Source organism: Pezoporus occidentalis, unplaced genomic scaffold (assembly GCF_034315485.1).
Source record: "Pezoporus occidentalis ecotype Australia unplaced genomic scaffold, CSIRO_AGI_Poc_V1 ctg327, whole genome shotgun sequence".
Classification (NCBI taxonomy): Eukaryota; Metazoa; Chordata; class Aves; order Psittaciformes; family Psittacidae; genus Pezoporus; species Pezoporus occidentalis.
The window spans coordinates 647282-669305 of NW_026915235.1; the positions used below are offsets into that span (position 1 = coordinate 647282).

General features: G+C 52.4%; 1 protein-coding gene across 2 annotated transcripts in view; it reads right to left on the bottom strand.

The window, feature by feature from the left end:
* Positions 1-22024, bottom strand: part of MASP1 (MBL associated serine protease 1) — a 24682-nt gene continuing 2658 nt past the window's right edge. The window contains exons 3-11 of one of the 2 annotated variants that reach the window (XM_062629057.1): positions 14334-14511; positions 13933-14064; positions 13269-13465; positions 12822-12969; positions 12196-12314; positions 11281-11359; positions 6745-6882; positions 5723-5797; positions 1-2584 (exon numbers count right to left, since the gene is read on the bottom strand). In XM_062629057.1, the coding sequence (XP_062485041.1) occupies positions 1689-2584; positions 5723-5797; positions 6745-6882; positions 11281-11359; positions 12196-12314; positions 12822-12969; positions 13269-13465; positions 13933-14064; positions 14334-14511 (1962 nt within the window). In that variant the 3' untranslated portion in view covers positions 1-1688. Of the gene's footprint in view, positions 2585-5722; positions 5798-6744; positions 6883-9110; positions 9675-11280; positions 11360-12195; positions 12315-12821; positions 12970-13268; positions 13466-13932; positions 14065-14333; positions 14512-22024 lie in introns of those variants that run through there. The other variant, XM_062629058.1, reaches the window with a different exon arrangement.

Below are 22024 nucleotides of genomic sequence, written 5' to 3' on the forward strand. Positions count from 1 at the left end.
TCAGTACATATCAAAGTTTTATTTTGTTTCAGGAGAAAGGTTACACAGAACCATCCTTATGTGACATTGGATATTTTTCAGAATGTAGTATCAAAAAGTAATATATATATGTATGTATATATAAAAATACCTTGCAGTTACATGACATAGCCAAGAGTACAGTTCTTAGCGTGTCTGTAAGTTTAACCTTCTTTAGGCCTTGTGCTCCTCTGCATGCTCTACAAATGGCTTTTTGGGTTATACCAAAATGGCTGAGTGGTTCATTCACTGTTGACTCCTTCTTTGCATGGCAAAACCAAAGGAGGAGGAGGAGGAGAGGTCCAAAAAAGGCTACAGGCATGCAGAGAGGACAGCAGGCAATTTTTGCATGTGGCTTACAGCTATAGGAGAGCTTTGCTGGCAAGTGAAGGAGATTGTCCTTACTGAAGGAGGGCCAGCTCACCTGAACTTGTTCCTTGGTGGGTTTACTTGTTTGTGTGGACCATGGAGAATGGGTGGGAAGATATGAATACTTCTTGTGTGATAAATGAGATAGGGTAAGTCTAGAATGGCTCGGACATCTGCAATAGGCCAGTGGATCCTATTAGAACAAACACTGAACACCATCAACAACCTGTAAATCAGCCAAACCAATGGCCTTAAAAGCAGTTAGAAAGGATGAGGTTCTTGAAAGAATGAAGGCACTGCCATACAGGACTACCCAGGCCCCTAAAAAAGAGCTGAAAACACAGGAAGGACACTTTGTCTGAAATGATTCTGCTGAAAATAAGTATTGCTTAGGTACAGCAGGTGTGATGCTGTCTCATGTGTTGGAAAACTTCCATTGGGAGGACTGCTGTGGCTGGAAACCATTCCAAGTGCTAGTCTGGAGGAAGACTGGAGAGGGCTTGAGGTAATAGAGGGCTGGAGAAGTTCTAGTGGCTGGAGGTGAATGTGACAGTGGGTCCAAACCCCGCTCCCTGTCTTTGTGTTTTCTGTGGGGCATCCATCCCAGATGGTGGGATAAGGGTAGCCCATTTGAGCTGGTGCTGCCTTGGCAGCCATGGCTGAAGTTTAGGGCTAACGTGGATACCTCCTTACATCCCTGGGGCCAGGTTGACATCACCTGAGATGCCATCAGGCAGGGATGTTTGTTTGCAAACAAAAATAATAGCAAATCCTCAGGGCTGTCTCACTACTCCTACCTTGCACAGAAAAGGTGTTACATGGGGGGGCGGGCTGTGAGATCCAGGCTTGCTGAGCTGGGTTTTCTGCACTGTCTGTAGCCTCTGCAGCTCCTGCAGTTGCATCTGATGGGAAGATCTGGCTGGAGAGCACAGGTATGGGGATAATTCCCTGCACAGCCCAAAGCTTTGGTGGCAGGGAAATGCTGCCTCCATTGCTGTGCCTTTGTCCTGTCTTGGAGGGAGGCTCCCCAGGAGTGTGTGTGAGGTTTGCAGATGGGCAGCACAAGCTGAGGATGCCAGCTGAGATCTTGCCCTTCACTCCCTTCCTCCAGCTCCCTAGCAATCATTTCCTAGGAGTGCAAGAAAAGGGATGTGGGACCAAGCAAAACAGATGATGTGGAGGGCTGGCAAAGGCCTGGCATGCACTGAGCGTTGTGGCTACTGCTTGCGAAAGACCAGAGTCTGGAGCACATTAAACAACAACAAAAGAAAGGGAGCTGTGGCAGCAGGCTGCTTAGTTACTCATCTCTCCAGCTCCGGGTCTAGAAATGTCCACCTCTCCGAGGAGCCCGTTTTCTTCTCCACCCAGTCCACATAGTTGGAGACTTTAGTGTACACACCATAGACCTCCTTGCTCCCGCACTCCTCTGGGCCACCCCATGAGACCAGCCCTTGGGCCACCCACCTCCGGGTTCCCGGGTCCTGGATGACAAAGGCTCCTCCGCTGTCTCCCAAGCAAGTGTCCTTCCCACCTTCATAGTAGCCGGCACAGAACATGTTCTCAGTCACACTGTAGTTCCCTGACCGTGACTCATAGCTGGTCTTGCACTCTGCGTGCAGCACCACCGGCAGCTTGACGTACTGCAGGATATCGGACAATGTCCTCATGCCTGAGCTGATGATCTCATCCACTGTGATGTTGGGGTTGGAGATACCCCAGCCAGCCACCAGCCCCAGTGTGTTGGGGTGAGGCCCCTCCAGCTCATGCTCAAACTGGGGCAGGCAGACAGGCATGACATAGCTCCCCATGGTCACCTTCTCCTTCAGTTTGACCAGAGCAATGTCATGGTTGTAGTTCTGAATGTCAAACTCCTCATGGAGGATGATCCTTTCTACTGTCCGGTTGACAGCCTCCATCTTGTTCCTCACATCATGAAGGGCCAGGTAGACAGTGACGTGCTCCTTGGAGACAGGGATGACAGTCTTGTCCCGGCGCTGGGAGCGCAGCACGTGGGCAGCCGTCAGCACCCAGGAGTCCGAGAGCAGGGCCCCGCTGCCAAACCATTTGTCGTTGGGCACCCGGGACATGTCCTCCACCACAATCAGGGCCTGCCAGGGGAAGAAGCCGGGCTCTGCATTCCGCCCGCCAATGATGCGCTTGATGATCCCTGGCAGAGGACGAGCCGGCCGGCCGCACACTGCGGGCAAAAGGGACAGGACAGTTACTGCCCACTTCAGAGCTTTGAGCAGGCTGGATGTTACACCTCACTGCCTACACTAACAGGTCTTTGGAGTTAGTCTGCAAAAGGAACACATCTGTCCTCCTGAAGGGTTTTGCTTCCTAAAGTCAACCCCAGCTTCTTTTGTGTATTCCTTTCCCTGATGGAACCATTCCTAGTGGCAGTGGTTTGCCTTCCTGGAAAAGGGGTGGAAAAGGGCAGTGACCTGTTGCCCACTGGGCATGAATATGGTCAGTCAGAACTGTGTACAGCACACTGCGGAGCCTTGGAGGCTTTCATCCAGGGTTAGCTATCCCAAAGCTGTACCAGATCTCCTAACACTGAAGTCAAGCATGGATTCAGTAAAACATGTGAGCCAGGGTGGGACTTCAAGCATGTTAAGAGGTATCAGATCATAGTCTTGGTTCACATCTATGTGATCTGTGCTCCAGATGAGGACATGGTGCTACCAGCTTCCTTAAGAAAGGGCAAGCGGAGGAATACTGTTATCTCAAAGACCTGGTGTTGTGGTTTAAACCCAGTCAGGTAACTCGTTCACTCGCTCCCCCACTTCTTTAGGGAAAGGTTAAAATATTTGCGTATGCAGAATTTTAGGTGAAACTTTGCTAAGCCTGCTCGGGAGTTAGTTGTCAATACAGGCTGCCTTAGATGCTGTGCAGCAGACTAGGTGTGAGTAGGTTAAGTAGAGGTTGACAGAAAGCAGCTTAATTCAGGTGTCACCTGTGATGCTATGATTTCTGCCAAGCCTGGATTGAAGTAAAACAGGGCTGTACTTAAGAGTTGTACAGTTGAGCTGGTAGGTGGGACAAGGAGACGGCTTGAAGGCTAGCCTGTACTTTGCAATTCCTCACTTTGCAGTTCAGTTTCTGGAGGGATTTGGCTGGATACACACCACTTCAGAAGCAGAAAGGCCAAATGAGTAATCCTGCATCCTCAGTCTGCTCTTCCCAGACCATTCAGCCCCTTGCCTGGCTCCTGTTCAGTGTGCCAAGAAACCCAGGAGAACGCCGTTTGGAGGCGTTTGGAAGAGGACTGAAGCCTGACATCAGCCCAGCCTCACCCCTCGCTCTGAGACCTCTCATGAGGTCTGTGGTCTCATGGCCATGGCATTTGCCCTCCCAGAGGAGCTGTGGCTGGGGAAGTCTCTGCTGTGGGATGTTGCCTAGCACCATGGGGTTTACTCTTGCATCTCAAGTCCTCACAGTTCTGGCAGCCAAACCAGCATCCCTCTGCTCAGCTCCTCAACAGATCTAGAATCAATATGTGAAGAGCAATGACAGGCTGCCTCCAGCAGCTTTATCCAGCTTGCCCTTCTACTCCTGGGAGAGTCCTGTGCTGCGGCAGCTCATGTCCTGGTCTCATCCCTCCATGTCTGCAAGGGGAACCCATATCCTCTGTGGAAAGTGCCAGGACTCTGCCCCAGTGCCGCTTGTGCTTCAAGGTGGGGACACAAAGCCCCAAAGGAAGACTGGATTTGGGCTAAAAGTCCACCCTGCAACCAGGGCAGGAACACCAGGAGCTGCTAACATGGATTTGTTGTGGCTGGGGTCTGCTGCTAGGAAAACTGTGACTCCTGCAGGGAGGGCAGGGAGCATGGTGAATGTCTCTGCATGTGCTCCACTCCCCTGCCTTTCCCAGTGCAGCAAGGAATAGAAAATGTGCTCAGGCAAATAATTCCTGCGTCCCGGCCCGGCTGGTCTGCTGCGCTAAAGCTTATGGCTGTCCCAGGAAGATGGTTTTAGAGGAAGTGCATCCAGCCAAATATTTATTCTGTTAAATTACATATCAGAAATGCTGACCAGGCTGCAAATGCTCCCACTAATGGCAGCGGCAGGCACAGAGTGGCCTGGAAGAAGAGTTCCTATTGATGGGGAGGTGGCGTGAGACACAGGGAAGATCTGAAGAGCAGCTGGCCAGCTGCAGCCTGCAGATCCCAATCTCAGGAGAGCATCACCCTCTCTCTGGGATTTTCCATTTTCCCGAAGTCTCTTTGACTTCTGTCACTAATCAGGAGGCCTGGAAGTGGCCCATGAAAGCAGCTATGGCCCCAAAAGATGTCCCCATATGCTCCCAGCTCAAATTAGTTCAGGCTGAAACATCAAGGAGAGATGCAGGGAGCAGCCACCGCAACAAAAGCAGCCACAGCCCTGATCTCAGACCTCCATGAGATGTAGGGAACCTGAGGGGGTCCCTCCTCTGGCCTTGCAGTTGTGCAGTGTGGGCAAGAGCATGTACCCTCCATGAGCCTGAGCCGCCTCCCCAACCCCAAGGTGGTTGTGGCGGCAGCAGCTCCACGGCAGCTGGGTCCCTGCACCTCTCTGGAGAGCTGTTCCTGCATATCAGACCACAGCTGCACCCAGGGCTGCCTCCAGCACTGCCCGTCCGTCCTGTCCCCCCCCCCCCCCCGCCTGGCAGCCGCAGCTGGCCCCATGCTTGGCTATGGCCAGCCAACATCCCAGGGACTTTTGTTTAATCCCAAATGGGCGCCTGGCCTGGAAACTTGCTGGCTGCAAACATTTCTGCTACTGCTCAAAGGCTTGGGACTTTTCCTTCCCTGCAAAGCGGCTGGGTTTTTGTGCAAGGCTTGGAGAGGTGCTAATTGCTTCTGCATGTGGACACACTGCTAATGGGAGCTGACAGCCAGCGGTGCTGGGGCAGGTAATGCTCTGCCCTTGGCTGAAGCCATCTCCGGTGATACTAAGGGTTGAACACAGCCAATGGCTCTGTCCTGGGCTCCTGGTTTCCTTGACTGTTGGAGTAGGGAGCCTGGGGAGCCCTGACAGATGGGGTGGCTATGACCCACTGCTGCCCTGTACTGACATAGAGACAGGCCCTCATCACTGCTGTCCATTGCCACCACTGCATCCTGACCTTCTGGACCAGCTGGGATAGCAGGAGGCCTCTGACCCCACCACCTTCCTGTCCATACATCGGAGCAGTTGTATATATATACTTAAGGCATATTGCATGGTCACCAGGGAGCAAGGTCCCTGCCTGGAGAAACAATATGTCACACCAGGATGGGAGACATTCTTTGATGGCACATCCCTGCCTTGCACCCCTTGCCATGGGGACTGGCCACCCCAGCACTAGTACCTGGTCGGCAGGATGGCAGCTTGGTCCCCAGCTCTTCACTCCTCCATACCCCTGATGCATCACACGTGTAAGTGGCTGGAAAAGAGCAAAGGATTAGCTGGGCTGTGGTTCTGGCATGAGGGGTGTCTTCTGCAATGAGATGTTGGCGGGCTCCCAGATGTGCTCCCTTTTACCCCCTCTGTGCTCCATTCCCTGGGGTGCCCTGGCGGCCCTGCATCCATGGACATGCCACATCCTCAGTTTCATTGCCTTGAGTTGTCTGGAGGGCTGTGCTGTGCCCTCAGCCTTGGCTGGCAGTGCTGCTCTGGTAATGCTGCCAGTGCCTGTTCTGCTAATGCATGCAGGACGCTGGGACCAGACACATGGGGCCAGCAGGTATTGCAGGGGGGATACAAGCAGGGAGACAGGAATGTGAGGAAATCCTTTGGCTTTGCATGCTGAGGGAGGAAGAAGAGCTAGCTCTGAAAGATATAGAGACCTGGGATGCTTGGCAAAGCACTTTGTGGTGTCTCTGTGGTTCTGGACCAGGGGTTAAGGGGGTAACTCTGCCATGATCCTACTGCTGTCTCTTTGGCTTTGGCTATGCTGGACGATTGGTTGCTGGGGTGAGGAGCCTTCTGGAGGAGCCCTTTCTGAGACTGTTGGCCCTGCTGCTCTCTGCTGGAGCATCTCCTTTCACAGACACGCAGAAAATTCCATATGCTGCAGGGAGCAGATGGCAGAGTAAGAAGGCAGAGTGCAGAAGAACAATCACACTGCTCTGCTGAGGCTGTGAAACATGCAAAGCACCAGACAGTGATAACTCCCATCCTACCTCGTTGCAGAGCAGGATGTGATCAGTCTCACGATCCAGGCGGTGCAGATGCAGGGTACGATGCGTGTAAGCTACATCCACAGCCTACTGCTTGCAGAGCATCCCAGAGAGGCCATCCTAAGCTTCCCCCGCTTGCAAATACACACACGCATGGCCACGCGCCCACCCGCACCGTGCCCTGGGGATGTGGCCCAGTCCCACTGCTCACCGGTGTTGTTGGGGGCCATGTGGTAGTAGGGATGTTGGCAGTGGTACTGGATGGTTGCTCGGTAGGTGGTCAGGTTGTTCCTTGAGGAGAAGGTGACAAAGCCATGCTCCAGCTCCGGCGGCGCTTTGCAGTCAGCAACTGAAAGCCAACACAGAAGGGGGGTTGAGGCCTGTGCTATGTCTTGGGTGCCCATCCAGCCAGTGGACAGTAATGCTGGGCTTTGGCATGTGATGGTGGTCCTATGGGGCAGAATGAGGGCCTGTATAGTCCTGTACCCCATTTCTCTAGGGCACTGTAGGAGGCACAGCCTGACGTGGTCTCAGATGGCAGCAGGAGGCTATCCCCAGCCAGAGCAGCCCAGCCTCCTGAGCACCCAACACTGCCACCCTGCAAAGACAGGGCATGCAGGCAATAGTGCTGAATACCAACAGCACATCTCACCCACAGGCTGTATGGAGAACACCACTTATGCTGGTGGAGAACCCAGCCCTGGGAGCCCCTCCTGTGCACTTCATTTAGTGCAACATCTGTGCTATACTGCTGAAAGGGGAAGAAACCTGCTCTGGCAGGTGAGATCCATTGGGAGATGGTCCCAAAGTATGTTATTGTATCTGATATAGGCAATGGTTGGCAGGGAAAAGCAGGCACTGATTCACTAACTTATGCCATGCATCAGGGGAGCTCCTTTATGCACAAGGCTTTGCTGAGTGCATGGCCCCATCCCTCCTGCTCTGGGTCTTGCTCACCATTCAGTGCTGATAAGCATTTGCAGATCAGGCTAAGCAACCCGTGGTTCTGGCTGCCTGCAATGGCAGGGGATGAAGGACACTGAGAGTGTGGCTGAACTGGTCTGGGAGGCCAGCAGATGTTCGTGAGACCTCATCTGCTCCACCCCCCAGGACATGGGCAAGGTTGGCTCTGCTTCACCCATCTCTCGTGTGAGCTCAGGGTATGATGGAGAAGGTCGCTATTTCCCTTCCCCATGACCTGTCCATGGTCCCCTTTCTCCCCCAGATCCCTCACAGTGCCCTGCCCTGCCCAGCCTCTACTCCCAGCTTGTCCCCTGAACTGGGCTTGTGCCACCCACTCCAGGAAGGAACCAAAGCTGAGAGGCCGCTCATCCACCAGAGCCATGGAAACTGCAGCTCCCTGCCTTGGGGACAGTTCACAGCACACCCAGGTGGTGCCATGCAACCTCCCTCTGCCCTGTCCAGGAACTGGGGTCTGATCCTTCTGGGAGATGTGGTGCTGAGTTCTGCCACATTTAAGATGAGAGGTTGAGTAGGGGATGGGTGACTTTGCACAAAGCAGGCCCTGTGGATCAGGGATGACGTGAGCTCTGTGGGTCTCCATGTGCTCCAGGATGCAAAGGGGGTGGGACAGGAGGCAGAACTCCTTGCACAGTGATCCAGGCTAACTAAGAGAGAATTCACTAGGAGTGGTACCTGGACCAGGGACATGTACTGATGCTCAGGATTGCCTAATTGCTTGGATGAATGAAACTCTGGACCTCACTGCTCACCAGGGTCCCCTCCACCCACTGTAAGGACAGCAGGGGTGTGTGGGTTCAGCCAGGTTGGGTAGAGGCTCTGGGCACTTGTGCCTTGCAGAGGGGCAGAGGAGGGAACACAGACCCCTCTCCAGACCGAGGGGTCCTTGACTGAGCTTTCCTGCTCAATTCCCAGGGTACTTGGGTACACCGTGCTCCTGTGCCATGGTACCAGAAACCATGGGGCATTTGTAAGGAACTGGGGGATGCTTGGGTTTGCAGGAAGGAGGGAGTGGATACTGGGGGACCAGCCTGGCTTCCACATCTGCTCTGGGGTTGTTTATAGCTGCAGGGCAGCATGCACTGGCCGGCACAGTGCATCCCCTCCTTCTGTGTCCCCCAGGCCTGCAGCAGGCCTGATGCCTGGAGAATGGGCTCTTGCACAGAGGTGTTACTCCAGCAGTGTCCTGGGTCCTGCTGAAAGGGTGAGCACAGGGAGTTTGTGTCGTGCACTTTTCCAGACTTTTCCCTCAGGAAAGTGGCCATTTAGTATTAGTGTCATTGTAGGAACAGAGAACACATCCCAGCATCCTCCCAGTGAAGCCTCTGGTGCCTTGGGGAGTCAAGGGTGCACGCCCATGGCTCCTGGGGACATGAGCGGGACCAGACACAAAGCTCTGACCTTCCTCAGCTGCAATTAGCTTGAGGCCAGACTGTCTTCGCCTCTGTTGGGCCAGCACTGCAAAGAGAAGCAGAGGAGCATCCATCCCCCTGTGCTGGAGCCAGGGCTCGATGTGTGCAGGAAAGGGCTGGTGACGCCAACCCATCCTCCAGACCTCCTTGCCCAGAGGGCTTGAAAGGCACCAGGACTCTCAGAGAGAAAAAAGGAAGGAGTGTTTCTTATTTGTGATGCTGGGCCAGGCAGGAAGGGCAGCCAGGGAGGAAGGGCAGCGGGAGGCTGAATCCAAACAAGCAACCAACCAACCAGGCGGCCATGCTACGCTCCTTTTGTAACGGCTGCCTTGAGGGGGGAGCCAGGCTGGCTGAGGCATCTGAGTGGAGAGGGAGGGATGCAGAGGACGTGCTGGGAGCTGGTGGCAGCACACGGTCCCCAGGCAATGGGGCTGGGCAGACACCCTTCCCGTGGAGTAGTGTGACAGCAGGGAAAGGGGATTGATTCCAAATTTCTTTCCCCTTCTCGAGATGGAGTTAAGAAAGCACCAGACGCAGGGGATTAAGAGTGCCATGCCAGTTAGACAAGCCACAGAGACGGGTTTGGCAGCCGGACCAGGGGCAAAGGGGACACGCCCTCGGTACCGGATAGATCAGAGGGACACTGAGACAGGCTGCCCGTCGTGGCGGCGCAGCCGGCACCAGCCTCACGCGGCCACTTGCTCCGAGCCGGCTCTTCCCTCTGTCTGGTTGTCGGCTCTATCTGCAGCTGCACCGAAAGCAGAGGGGAAGGAGGAGAGCACAGAGAAAGCCCAATTAGTAGATGAGCAGAGAGAGGCATGCAGGAAACCCAGCCCCCAAAACACCAGCAATCATTAATGAGAACCCAGCAAGCCGTGCCAGCGTGCTGCGGGTGCTGGCGGAGCCAGGGCTGTGCCGGGGACCTACTTGCTCTGCTTGCCCAGGGCAACTTGGGGAGAGGGGCTGGGAGAGGCTGTCACTGGTTTGTGTTCAGACTCGCCAGGCCACGGAGCTGGATTTTATCCACCTTGGCTGAGAAGTTTTCTATTTTCTGCATTGCGTTCTAAAACTGGTTTTGCTTGTGCCCTACCTCTCCCACACATCCTGGGGAGGTGGGAGGCATTGCACTTTGGAGGCCTGCACTGCCCATTTAGGGGCTTCTTGGCTTTCCCCAAAAAGTCCTAGAAATTTAGTGTGGTGAGTCATACCACACAAGAAGGGATCAGTTCCAGCCCGTCTCGAGCAATGTAGGTAATCATTTAAAAAAAATAATACTTCCTGGGATTAAAAATAATTGTTCTTTTTTTTTTTCTGATCAATGCCAATTTTCATCTGATCACTGTTTAAGCTGGGTAAAATCAATGGGAGACTGGTAGTAAGAGTTGTAGGAGTGGGGATTTCCTTGGTAGGGCAGGGGCATCTCTGACCCCACAATTTCTAAGGAGCCCTTTCAGATACAAATTGATTTAGCAGGTCTGAGAGCCCCACAATTTTCATTTTGAATGAGAAAACATGAATTAAAGCTCCAGAAATGCTCTTCTAAGGTAAGATCCACAATATCATTAAAAGAAAAAGGATCTCCCCAGATGAGGAGAGCCTGGATCCCAACATCCCCTTAGAGGATCTCATCTGGCCTCTCCTGGAAGGTCTTGGGACCTTCTCTGGGTATGCTTACTCCTTTTCTCCTCTCTGGGACAGCCTCACAGCAGGCTGAGCAGCAGTGAGCACCTTCCTGAGGGCTGGGGGTATTTGGGGGAAAGGAGAAATGTCTTATCGGGTACATCTGCCAAGCCTGAGCTGAGAGAGGAGCTGGGTTAGATGAAAGAAGGGGTGATGTAAATCATCACCTGTCCTTTCAAATGGCATCTCCTTTCTTCTCCCCTTTTCTCCTGTTTTTAAGGTTTGCAAATATTTGGGCAACTTTTCCCTTTCACTTGGCTGAGCAGCACCCAGTTTAGGCTAGTGCCTGGGACCTAACACCCTGGGTCTTAGTAGCCTCCACTGGGAAGGAAATTTGTACCAGGAATTAGATTACCCCAAGTTATGTCAGATTTATCCAACACACCCAGCTCTCGAGAGCCAGGCTTGCTCTTTCTTTGAGAAGGAGAGAGCCAAGCGGCTCGCAAATCAAGTTATACGAGTAATCTAAATAAAAGCACCAACCTCCTGCTTGTGGCGTTTGGAACGAGCCCCTCTGTTACCCAAGAATGAGCCAAAAGAGCTTTGCAGAGTTACGTAGCCTCTCTGGCTGGGTTTGAGTCTCTGAGTAAGGAACTCCACTCTGGCAAGGCAGCTCCCTTTAGCATGAAATTATTTCAGCAGGACATTGGCAGGGTGGGGAAGGGTGTTCTTACTTTTGCATATAGGGATCTTGTTACTCCACGTCCCATCCTTTAGACACTCAATCTGGAAGGAATCGCTTTCCAGGTTATCCTGTGCAGAAGATGCCAGCAAAAAAAATACTATCAATGTGCAAGGCAAGAAAATCAATCTCTCCATAAACCGTCAATTTCTTGGTGATTAAGTCAAGCTATATCCAGACCCTCCTGGAGGAGGACTTTTCTAGCTAAATATTGCAATATAATCATAATGAAAATCTTGAGAAGTTTTATTGTTGCCCGCATCTCAGTGACTTGCTGAACACAAAAAACCCTGGAGTCATTTATTCCTATTCTAGGTGCTGGGATGGGTCAGGAGGCAGCTCCGCATGAAGGATGGGGCTGGGAAGAGATCAGAGAAATACCCAGCTCCATGTTGGAAGTCAAAGCAGGCTACTGGTTTGGAGGGAAGACAGCCACCCTGTGAGTCACCCGCACTCCCTGTGGCTCTCAGCTGTTTCCCAGAGAGGGCCTGCCAAAATCCCAGCCCCCTTGACTAGCTGAAGCTGTTCCAAAGTCCCAGAGAACCTCCTGGTCTGCAGGGCTGCCCAGAAAGCTGAGCCAGAGCCTGCCTAGGTGGAGAGCAGGCACGGTTCTGGCAGCTCCCCTGGGGCTTTTAGTGACTTCTTCCCTGGCAGAGGTGCCAAGCCTGGCATTCTGTGAGACTGGCAGCTCTGGAGGGATGCTGGAGGGTGGCTTGGGAAGGAGCCATCTCCTCTCTTCCTCTGGAAAGCAAAGGTAGTGGCTCTCAGAGGAGGCTTATTCCTTGCCCCTGGGAATTAAGTAAGTGCATGTGGATTACGTTCACTCTCCCAGAGATGCAATGGCTTTGGGAGGAAGGATCCCATCCTTTCCTACCCAGGTGCCCAGCTCCACAGGGTCACCCCATACCTTCAGTACTTTGTATCCGGTGTTGCAGCTGATGACAACCTGGTCTTTGAAAGTGTACTTGGCTTGGGAAGGCTCAATTTTCCCATTGATTGGTGGTTGTACCAATGGGCAAGGGTTTCCTTTGAATAAAAAGCAAATGAAGCAAACCAAAACTCAGCTGAATCAGTAACAGGAAGTGGAGCCCCAGCTCTGCCACCCAGTTCATGTCCGAGCATCCCTGCCCTGCTCTTGCTGTTAGCCTGCACTGGCTTGGTCAGCCAGACTCTTCTCCTGGAAGAAGTGGAGGCTCCAAGTGTTTCCTCTAGATATAATACCCTGGCTTTGGGCAAAACTAAATTATTAGCCCAAATATTAGCTGGGAGCTATTAACAGTAGCTTGTGCAATTATCCTGCCCAAATATGCTCTGCTTTGCAATGTGGTCTTGTTTCAGAGCTCATCTTGAGTAGGGAAAAAAATAGAAAGGAGGTTCCTTGTTATTTTATTCCTCTCCTCATGTGATTTCTGTAACAGACCCTTTCTGGAGATGGGATCATGGACCACCAAATTCATGTTCTCCACCTGCAGGGTTTATAAAACCCTTCCCATTGCCCAAGCCCAGCAAACAGAGGAAAGCATGAGCAGTTACCAATAGCTGTGTATGACAGCTTCCAGCCCCTGTTCTCTCCAGAGTTGTCACTGTGGAAGAGGATCTGAACGCTATTGGTTTGAGTTTCGATGCGTCCTGGGGACTTCTCTCCACAGAAAGGGCCAAACTCCCTATTTCCAGCTTTGATCTGCCAAGGCAAAGAAGAGTGGGTGGTTTGAGGGGGATCTTTGATCCCTGAGGACTGCTTCACCCTGAGGCTGGCTAACGGGCTGTGGTGGGGTCAGTGGGACTTAAGCACCATGTGTTGGGGGCATGTGAACTGAAAAAGGGTCACTACTGGCTTAGAGGGTCAAAATCAGATGTGGTAAGAGACATGGGGTCAATTGTGCACTACTGTGTAGACAAGGATGATTTCGGTCCCATCACAAGGGCACTGGGGAAGTGACAGGAGTGTGGGATGGGAAGAGTGTGCAGAGGCCAGCTCACCTTGATGTAGTCATAAGGACAGGTCACCTCGGGGTGGTCTTCCACATCGAAACTGTCCTCGAAGCTAAGGGTAATGAAGAAACCCTCCTCCAGCTCGATACGGTACAGGCAGTCTGAGCTCTTGGGGTAGGGGCTGGGGAAGTCGGCGCTGGTGACCACCCCGCTCCTCTGGGTGTACAGGTTGTCGCTGCACTCCACTGAAATACACCCATGGCTCTCTCAGGACCCTGCCAGCCGCATCCCAGCCCTGACCACTCTCAGCAGCCCTCACAGTGGACTGGGGTCTGCTGGACCCAAATATGGGACTGTGCAAGGGGGACCTCACACAGCCAATCTCCAGATATGCCTGTGGCATAGAAGTCCTGGGCTGTGAGCTAATCCCAGGTAATCTACATGATGCAGATTCAAAGCTAAGACTAAACTTTTTAATGTCTCTGACTTGAGAAGCACAGCCCATAGGAGAAACCACATCTCCTTTCCCTACAAGAGAACTACAGGCCTTAGGCACTCTTCAGTCCCATGCTATTGGTGTGTAGGGGAAGAGGCAACTTGTTTGCTCTGGCAGCGAAAGAGGGCAGTTTTGCATGTGTTTGGTAGGTCTGTTGCCTCCTCAGGGACCCCTCTGTGTGACCATCTCCACATCCAAGCTGTGCCTAGGTAGTACCTTTGCAGGTCCTGTTGTCGGAATGGAGGATGTAACCGAACCTGCAGGAGCAGTAGTACCCGCCAATGTAGTTGTGGCAGTAGTGGTCACACGCCAGCTCCTCATCACTTTTTTCCAGGCACTCATCCACATCTAGGATAGAGATAACAAGGAAGGGAGGTCACCCTGCAGCCCTCCACATGTCACACCTTGTGGTGACATTTGTCACAACACTGAGAAGCTAGTTGTCCCATATGGCACCAAATGAGTCCCATATGGCACCCAGTGAGTCCCATATGGCCCAAGGGCTGCATACAAGGACTTCTCTTGCTAGGGTCCCCAAGGCTGGCCTGGGGTATGATCCCATCAAATTTATTTTGCTACCCTAAGAGGCTGGTCCTGCAAGCTGAACTGCTTCTTACCCACAGCAGTGTAATGGGCATCAAAGCCGGTGAAGCGTTCCTCGTTGGAGAAGTCAGACCTGAAAGTGAGGCCCATGTAGGGCCCTGGGGACAGGATCACTTGCTGGCCAGGAGCCTGCTCTGTGTCTGTGGTCTCCCTGCCGCAGAAGGTTGCCAGCTCCTGGTCCTCAGCTTCAATCTGTTAGCAGAAAGAACGGGTGAGTGCTTCGCAGGGCTTGGATGTCTGCAAGCCAGAGAGCTTTCCTGCAGGAGGTTAGGATTGGAGTCATGCTCTGCACCTCAGAGCTCACATCTCCGCCTGTGCTTCCCCAGCCTGCTCCCTGCCAGGGCTCTGCAGTATCTCTGTGGGGCAGGCTGCCCATCCAGCAGCCTTTGCCAGCCACAGCCTAAGGATGCAGCTCTGAGCCCCTGGGTGCCTTGTCCTGCTCAGCCTTGTGCTGCCTTGGCCCACCCCAGACCACCTTTGGAACAGCAATTTCCAACCATTCCCGCTGCATCCACTTCACCTTCTGCAGGCAAGCAGGGACTCTGCCTGCTCTGCCCAGAGCTTCTGAAGCAGATGGTGAGAGCAGGCAGCATCTGGGATGTAAGGAAGAGCTCGGGGGTGTAAGGGGAGGATGCAGGTAGGGAGCCTGTTTGGGAAGTGGGATGAGGATGTAGCCAGGTGGTGGGAAGAAAGGGTGTGAAAATCAGCCCTGAGTGTCATTCCCACTCAGACCTATTGGCACCTGAGACACTCCCCCTCACCTCCTCCCTTGGCCCAAACGCTGATCTGTGCAGCAGCATCTGCATGAGGGCTGTGCTGCTGGGAGGGCACTGAGACCCCAGAGAAGCCCCTGCCCGTTGGTTCTGCATCAGCTCAAAGCAGGATCTGTAATGTGGATGGTGCTTCTGTCCCCTGGGCTGGCTTGGATCAGCTGGGTCTTGTCCCTGCCACCCAGGGTCCCTATCTGGCTCCAGACCTCCTTTGGACTCTGATCTATGCACTCAGGAGGGCTACAGCAGAGCACCAATGGGCCAGTGTGTCATGTTGGCACATCAGCATGCTCACTAGTGTCTATGTGCATTCCTTTAAAGCAGAGCCTCACCTGTGCCTTAAAGCACTGTAACCCCTGCAGAAAACCCTCCGGTTTTCCCCCGGAAACTCCCTTTCCTCTTTTTTCCTTGCCATTTTCTCCAGGACCATTTCAGCATTGACCCCAACTCATTCTGTACATCTCATCTCCAGCCCCTGTCTCAACCATAACCTCTCCCAGCTGGTTCCCAGTATCCCGCCTGCTTTCCCCCAGGAGATATGAATATAAATATGAATAACCCCTAGTCTGAGGAATGCTATGAACACCACCACAGCAGTTTGCTGCCTCTGGTGCCAAGCCAGTGCTATTGAGGCCATTATGAAGCATGCAGTCCCCCAGCACATGCCTGGGGAAAACAGCCGCCAGCTCTGGGACCCATGGAATCCCAGAGGCGTTGAAACACCATCCTCAGCTTGCATGGCCTCAGAGGCAAGACTCTCCTCTGGCTTCATCCCTGTCTCCTGGATACCCTCGGGATGCGCTGGCTCAGGAGGGTCTGGGGCTGAAAGGGAAATTTCCCAGGGCTGAACAAGCAGGCGGAAACTCGCTCACACCAGGGAAAGCCAACATGGAAATGGCAACTCAGCATGCCTTGACATTGCCTCCAGATATTTTCCATCTTCTCATACAAGCTGGAGCTGGCCAGAAAAGAGAGAGAGACTTTCCGATGATAAATTTTGAGAATTTGGAGAAAAAACATGTGCCTGCACTGGGACAAAAACCCAACTGAATTTTAGTTTTTTTGTGTGAAACAGTGTTCTGGGAAAAAAAAAAAAAAGGAAAACAAGTAATTTGGGATCCATCTGGTTTCAATCCCTTTGAAATATACTGTGGTGCTTTAGAAACTCTTTTAAATTTGAAAGAAAGCTTGTTTTGAAATGAAATAGTGTTTCAGACTGACAAACGGGAGCGCCATCACTAAAAGCAAAGGAAAACGGCATTTGGCCCCATCATGCAGTCTTGGCTGCGCAAGCACGTGGCATGCAGCCTTTTGTGCAGGAACTGCTTTTTCTTAAGGGAAGCTGTGAGAAGGAGCAATTTCCAGCCAACTCCTCTGGGCAGGGCTGGTGGCTGTCACCTCTGCAGGGACACATGGACCATCACGTGGGCTCCCATCCCTCTCCTCCAGCCCTGGTCGGTGCAGGACCTGCAGCGTAGCATCACTGAGGAATGGCAAAACCTGCCCTTGTGCCCCATGTCTTGACCTAAGGATGCTCCTGCCATGGGTCCAGCCCCAACACTGCCACCAGCATCTCTGGATACAGCCCCAGATTGGCAGGATGAGGCCCCAGAGCTGTGGACTCCTTGATGAAGGTATCCAAGGCCTCTTATCTGTGATGGGTCCCATGCCCCGAGCCACAGGGAGCAGAGACAGCCCTCCAGCAGTAAACTAAACAGAGAGGTCATCATCCCTGGTTAATATTTGGTGGTGCTGCTGAGGACTGTATACTTTTTTGTAGATCATTTACATCCAGCGAGCAAGCTGGTAATTAAATCCTGGTTGTTTGTTTGGAGTTTCTCCCTCTCGGGTCACGATGTCGACGTTTTCACTAGAGAAGATGTGTCCCTGAGGGAAATATCAATTGCTGCAGAGAAATTCCCTATAAAAATACGCTGAAAGAATCCTCCTTTGAAAAATAAAATATAGTGACACTCTCGTGCCTTAAATTTATCCTTCCCATTGCCTCTTGCCATCTGCCCTGTTTCTGCCTGCCTCCTTATTCTCTTGCTAAGATTTCTGTCTCTCTGGATGGAGGCAGATGGGGGTCCCTCACTGGCTGTGGCTCTGCCCCCCTGCATTGTGGCTTGGGTTGTGGCTAAGAGATATGGTGACTCAAGCCATGTGTCCCCTTCTGTCCCATACTGATTTCCCCCTTTGAGGCAGGAGCTGGGGTGCTGCCCCGGGGTGTGAGTGATGCTCCAGAAATGCCTCCTGCAGTGGGTGGGTTAACGCAACACCAGGAACACCAAGGGCAATTTGGCCCTGTGGTTCAGCGTCTGCTGCTAGAGAGGAGCAGGCAGCCGGCAATACGGAAATGCAGCCGCCACCCCCCCCCGCTTCAGTCCTCCAGGAATGCACTAATTGGACTGATGCAGGCCAAACATACCACTTGTAATATATATAAATGGCTCATTAGGCAGAGAAATCACAGCGCTGGGCTGAAGACACTGGGAACATGACATGGGGAGGATACACTCAGAGAGGGGAAGGGCATGAAACAGCCCCTGTCTCACTGCCTCACAGTTAGAGTGCACACAAAAAGCCAGCACCCAGATGAATGGGGGGTTTTTGCCAAATGACTGATGCTGCTGCTGACTGTTGGAAATGAAGCAAGGATGAGACAGGAACCTCCACGTATGTCTCCTAAAGATCCTCTCCTCAACATGCATGCATCCTCCTCCTGATAGACGTTAAGGGTCCTTTTATGTGCAAACATGCACCTGAATTTCCACAGGAACATACATGGCAGCCGTGCCATGGGGGAAAGTGGATGATGCTGGTTTCCCCTGCTGTGGACTTGGCTCGGTGTTTGGAGACCATCCCCTCCTGTGGGCTGCTGCACCCACATAACCTGGTTTCTTTCCTTCCTGGGGAGGTGCAACGAGAGCCCAGGCAGGATGGTGGGGTGCTGATGGACCTGCTGGTCCACAGCTGTGCAGGGGGTGGCAGGTACCACCACACTCTCTGTGCAGAGCCAAAAGGATGGGAAAGGTGAACAGCAAAGCCCTAGATCCTCCCAGCTGCCTCTCAGGATTTGATATGCTGCTTTTGGGACTCCATTCCCCTGGGGCATGGATTACCCCCTGACTGAGGCCTGTAAGAAGATGCTCTTCGCCTGACCCTCCCCCAGTTCATGCTACCTCCCCATTTGTGCCCTTTCCCCCTCCTTTGAGCAGAGGAAGGTGTGAATAGGTCCTGTGCCCTCTTCTCATAGCCCCAGGCTGGGCATGCACTGCCCTGAACACAGCATCGATCTCCTTCCCTGACCCTGCATGGCCGCTGTCAGTGCTGTGTTGAGCACTGAATGCTGCTGAGTGCTCAGAATATCATGGCACGCAGCCCTGCCCCACGGGAATCACCCGTGGCAGGGGATGGCACACTGTGAGCGCAGGACACTGCATGCAAAGCTGGTCTGCTATGCACCCTAAACACTGTGCCAAACCTCAGGGAGATGTGGCTCCATCACATCACATAATCCCACTCTCCTTCCCGAGCACTGCTTCCTGGGGTGGTGGCACTAGTTGGTGCTCTGCCTGCAGCCCTGTCTTCCCAGCTTGGCTCAGACCCCTGTTTTCCTCTCACCAGCCCCTCACTGGGGCTGGCAAAAACTGCCTTCTGTGCTCAGCTGGGCCTCTGGCCACCCACAAATTTATTGCAGCCACTGGTTTTGCCTAAGATGCCTGGCCAGCTCGTTGGCACACACACATGGGGTTAGTAGGAGTCCTGTTTGCGCGAGCACTGGATGGCACAGGTCCTCCCTGGGACATGATCAGGTCTCAAGCATGTGTCTCCCTGAATCAGGACTCAGTGATAGGGATTGGGGTGAAGAGATGTAACCTCACGAGCACTGTAGGCCATCAAGGATTTGCCACAGTCTGACTGGGGTAAAACCTCTCACTATAGGTCCCACCTTCACTTCAACCAAGGAACTGGTCCCAGGCTGGCCGCCAAGCCCTCAGGGGTTGATTTCATTCCAGGGCTTGACCGAGCAATGTGCACAACCTCATGGACAGGACCCTAGGCTCAGATCTCCCTAATAAACCTGGGGATTTACTTGGGAAGGCCCCTCAGAAGTCAGAATTTCATCTCCCATCTCTGATGCTCCACTGTGACTTCATCTCCCAGCTCCTTGCCACAGGGCTCCTCAGCGGCGCTAGTCAGGTCACTTAACCCAATTTCCCAGTCACAGCTGTGGCTTTTGTTGTGCCCTGGGCCAGTGCTGGAGAGTTGGGTACAAAAGCACTCAGTGCTGGGTGACACCAGAAAGCAGCTGGGCAAACCACAGTGAGGCCCCCCACAAATGAGGAACGCCCAAATCAGCTCTCTGGGGACAGCAATGAGCTGGGCAAGCCTACTGAGGAGCATGGCAAAGGGCAGGAGCCAAAAGCCCAGCACAGATGACAGCTCCTTCTCCATCCCCAGGACCTGGCACATGGCTGAGGGCAGCCATCCACATCCTGGGGAAAGGCTGTCTCCAGCTGGCTTCCCAAGACAGTCTATGGCTGGTTTTTCCTACCTGCATGGGGCTTCTTTGGATGGATATTTTGGGCTGGCTGTTCCTCCTGGCTCACTTCCTTACTGAAGTACCCCTCTCTGCCATCCCCGTTTGCACAAACAAGCTTCCTGATCTATAAGCATTTCTTTATGAGCCATGATCTTTTTATATATATACACACAGGCACGCATATGTGTGTGTGTATATATATATAAATAAACAGCTATTGTTTTAATTAGCCATTGTTTCAGAGCTCTGGAAACTGTTCCCTTCTGAAGACCACCCCGAAGGCAGAGATCTGCATGGGTTTACAGCTCAGCTCTCCTTGAGCTTGCCACTCAGGATGACTTTCCACACTGCTTGAGAACTGGGGTGTATAGGCAACCAAGGAGATATGGAAAGCAAAGGCCAGGGCATGGCAGCTTTCTGCCTATCCTGAGCTGGACCCCCACCTTGCACTGGAGCTGTTCAGCCCTTATTTTGACCTCCTTCTTATGGCAGACAAGATGATGAAGACCCTGACGGAGACCTCAGTCAGACCCATGGTCAGAAACAAAAGAAAGTGTTTCTTCACACACACACAGAGGCATATAATCATATATTTAACATGTGCTGCTCTCCCCTAGAGGATACTGCAGAGATTAAAGTCACCCATGAGTTCAGAAAGCAATGGTAAAAGTTCATGGAGGGGAATCCATTGAGCACCATCTGACACAGAGATGTGTTCTGTGGCTTTCTGAGCATCTTCACTGGGACTGACAGTATTACAGAGAAGCCCCTATGTGTGTTGGCTCTATACTTATGTTCTATAGTCATGCACTGTTGGCCTCCGTCAAAGAGCAGGATGACACTTTTTATGTCTTGCACTGATGCAGACAGAGGCTGAGCACATAAACACAAGGAGGAAAATAGCCACAGAGTCATTTGCTGCCCTCCTTAACATTTTCTAAGCTGGTGGTTTAGCAGCATCAAGATTGGATCCCTACCCCAGCAGAGTAGCCTATAGGTCTCCCATAATCCATCCATTTTCAGCACTTTTCAAAGGTAATTCTGTGGTGAAGGCTCTGCAAGCTGAGTTATAGCCCCAGGCAGTTTTATACAGCTCAGATCTAAATCCCTGTGAAAAATACCGCCTTCTTATGGAAATCCAGCGGCAGGGAGAGCTATGGTGCCAAGTTGGCACCATGGCTGAATAACAGGGAGAATTATGAAAAAGGAAAAAAGAGCAGGGGGTGAAGGGTGGGAGGAGGGGTAAAGCTTGGAATGGGGAAAGTTTCCAAGAAATCCGCTCCTTGAGCTTATTGGGTTTTTTAAAGCAATATATCTCTATATATGTCCCTGGCCCTTGTGCTTGGAGAAGATCCAGGAGAAGCAGAAAGAACTAATCAAACCTCAATGAGAGCTGTTAGTAGCAGAACGAGTGCCAGCACAAAGGGGAAATTAAAGCAGCGAACAACATTCTAGAGGAAAAAAAAAAAAATTACAAATGTTTGCTTTGTTTTACTAGGGCAAGAATAAAACAATAATTTCAATTAGCTGGCAGCCAGCGCCAGGGCTGAGTTCTGTGGTTCCAGACCTGGCTTCAACCTCCACCTGCCTCTGTGCGGAGGAGCGGGGTGAGGCTTGTGCCGGGCAATGGGGTAAGGCATGTTCAGCCAGGCAAACCTAGAAAGCACCTGCTTGCTATGCTAGTCTACTAGAAAACACCAGACCCGACCAAGTTCAAAGGTATGGAGAACTAGGGATTGTCCTGGGTACAAAGGAGGGCTTTGTTTGGAAAGACCTATGGTGCAAGAGGCAAGGGTGCTCTCTGTGGCACTGTAGTGTGTGGCCCACCAGTTTCTGATGGGTTTCTGCCCAGCAATGAATCAGACTGAAATCTTCTGTGATTTGGCCTTGAGAAGTCTTGGGAGCCTCCACAGCTTGTCTGTGCTGCAAGTATTTGTCAGTAGTGGCCCCAAAATTTGTATCTCAGCTCTGAAATGGGTTTGCATTAAACCCAACGGAGCCTTTGGGTCTGTGCCTTGCAGCTTGTGGGAAGCTCTGCTTGCAGGAGAGCAGCCTCAAGCTCAGGTCTAACCTTTACCTTTGGCATCCCTGGGGGCTGGAAATGGTGTCTCAGGAGCCTGCAAGCTGCAGCCAGAGATGCAGGCTGGCTGCAAGGTGCACCCACGGCCATGGCGTCGCAAAGAATGCCCAACTCAAGGATCCTCCTTGCATGTGGCTGGTATCAAAGTGGCACAGGCTGGGGGTTTAACCACAGGAGTTCATCAGCCATGGGCATGTAAATCCCATTGGGTCCAATGAGAATGAGGTGCCCAAATATTTTCAGAAATCTTGTCCTCTGTATGTAAGTTCTGAATCTGGTGTCCCATTCATTGTTAGCTTAATGGTATGT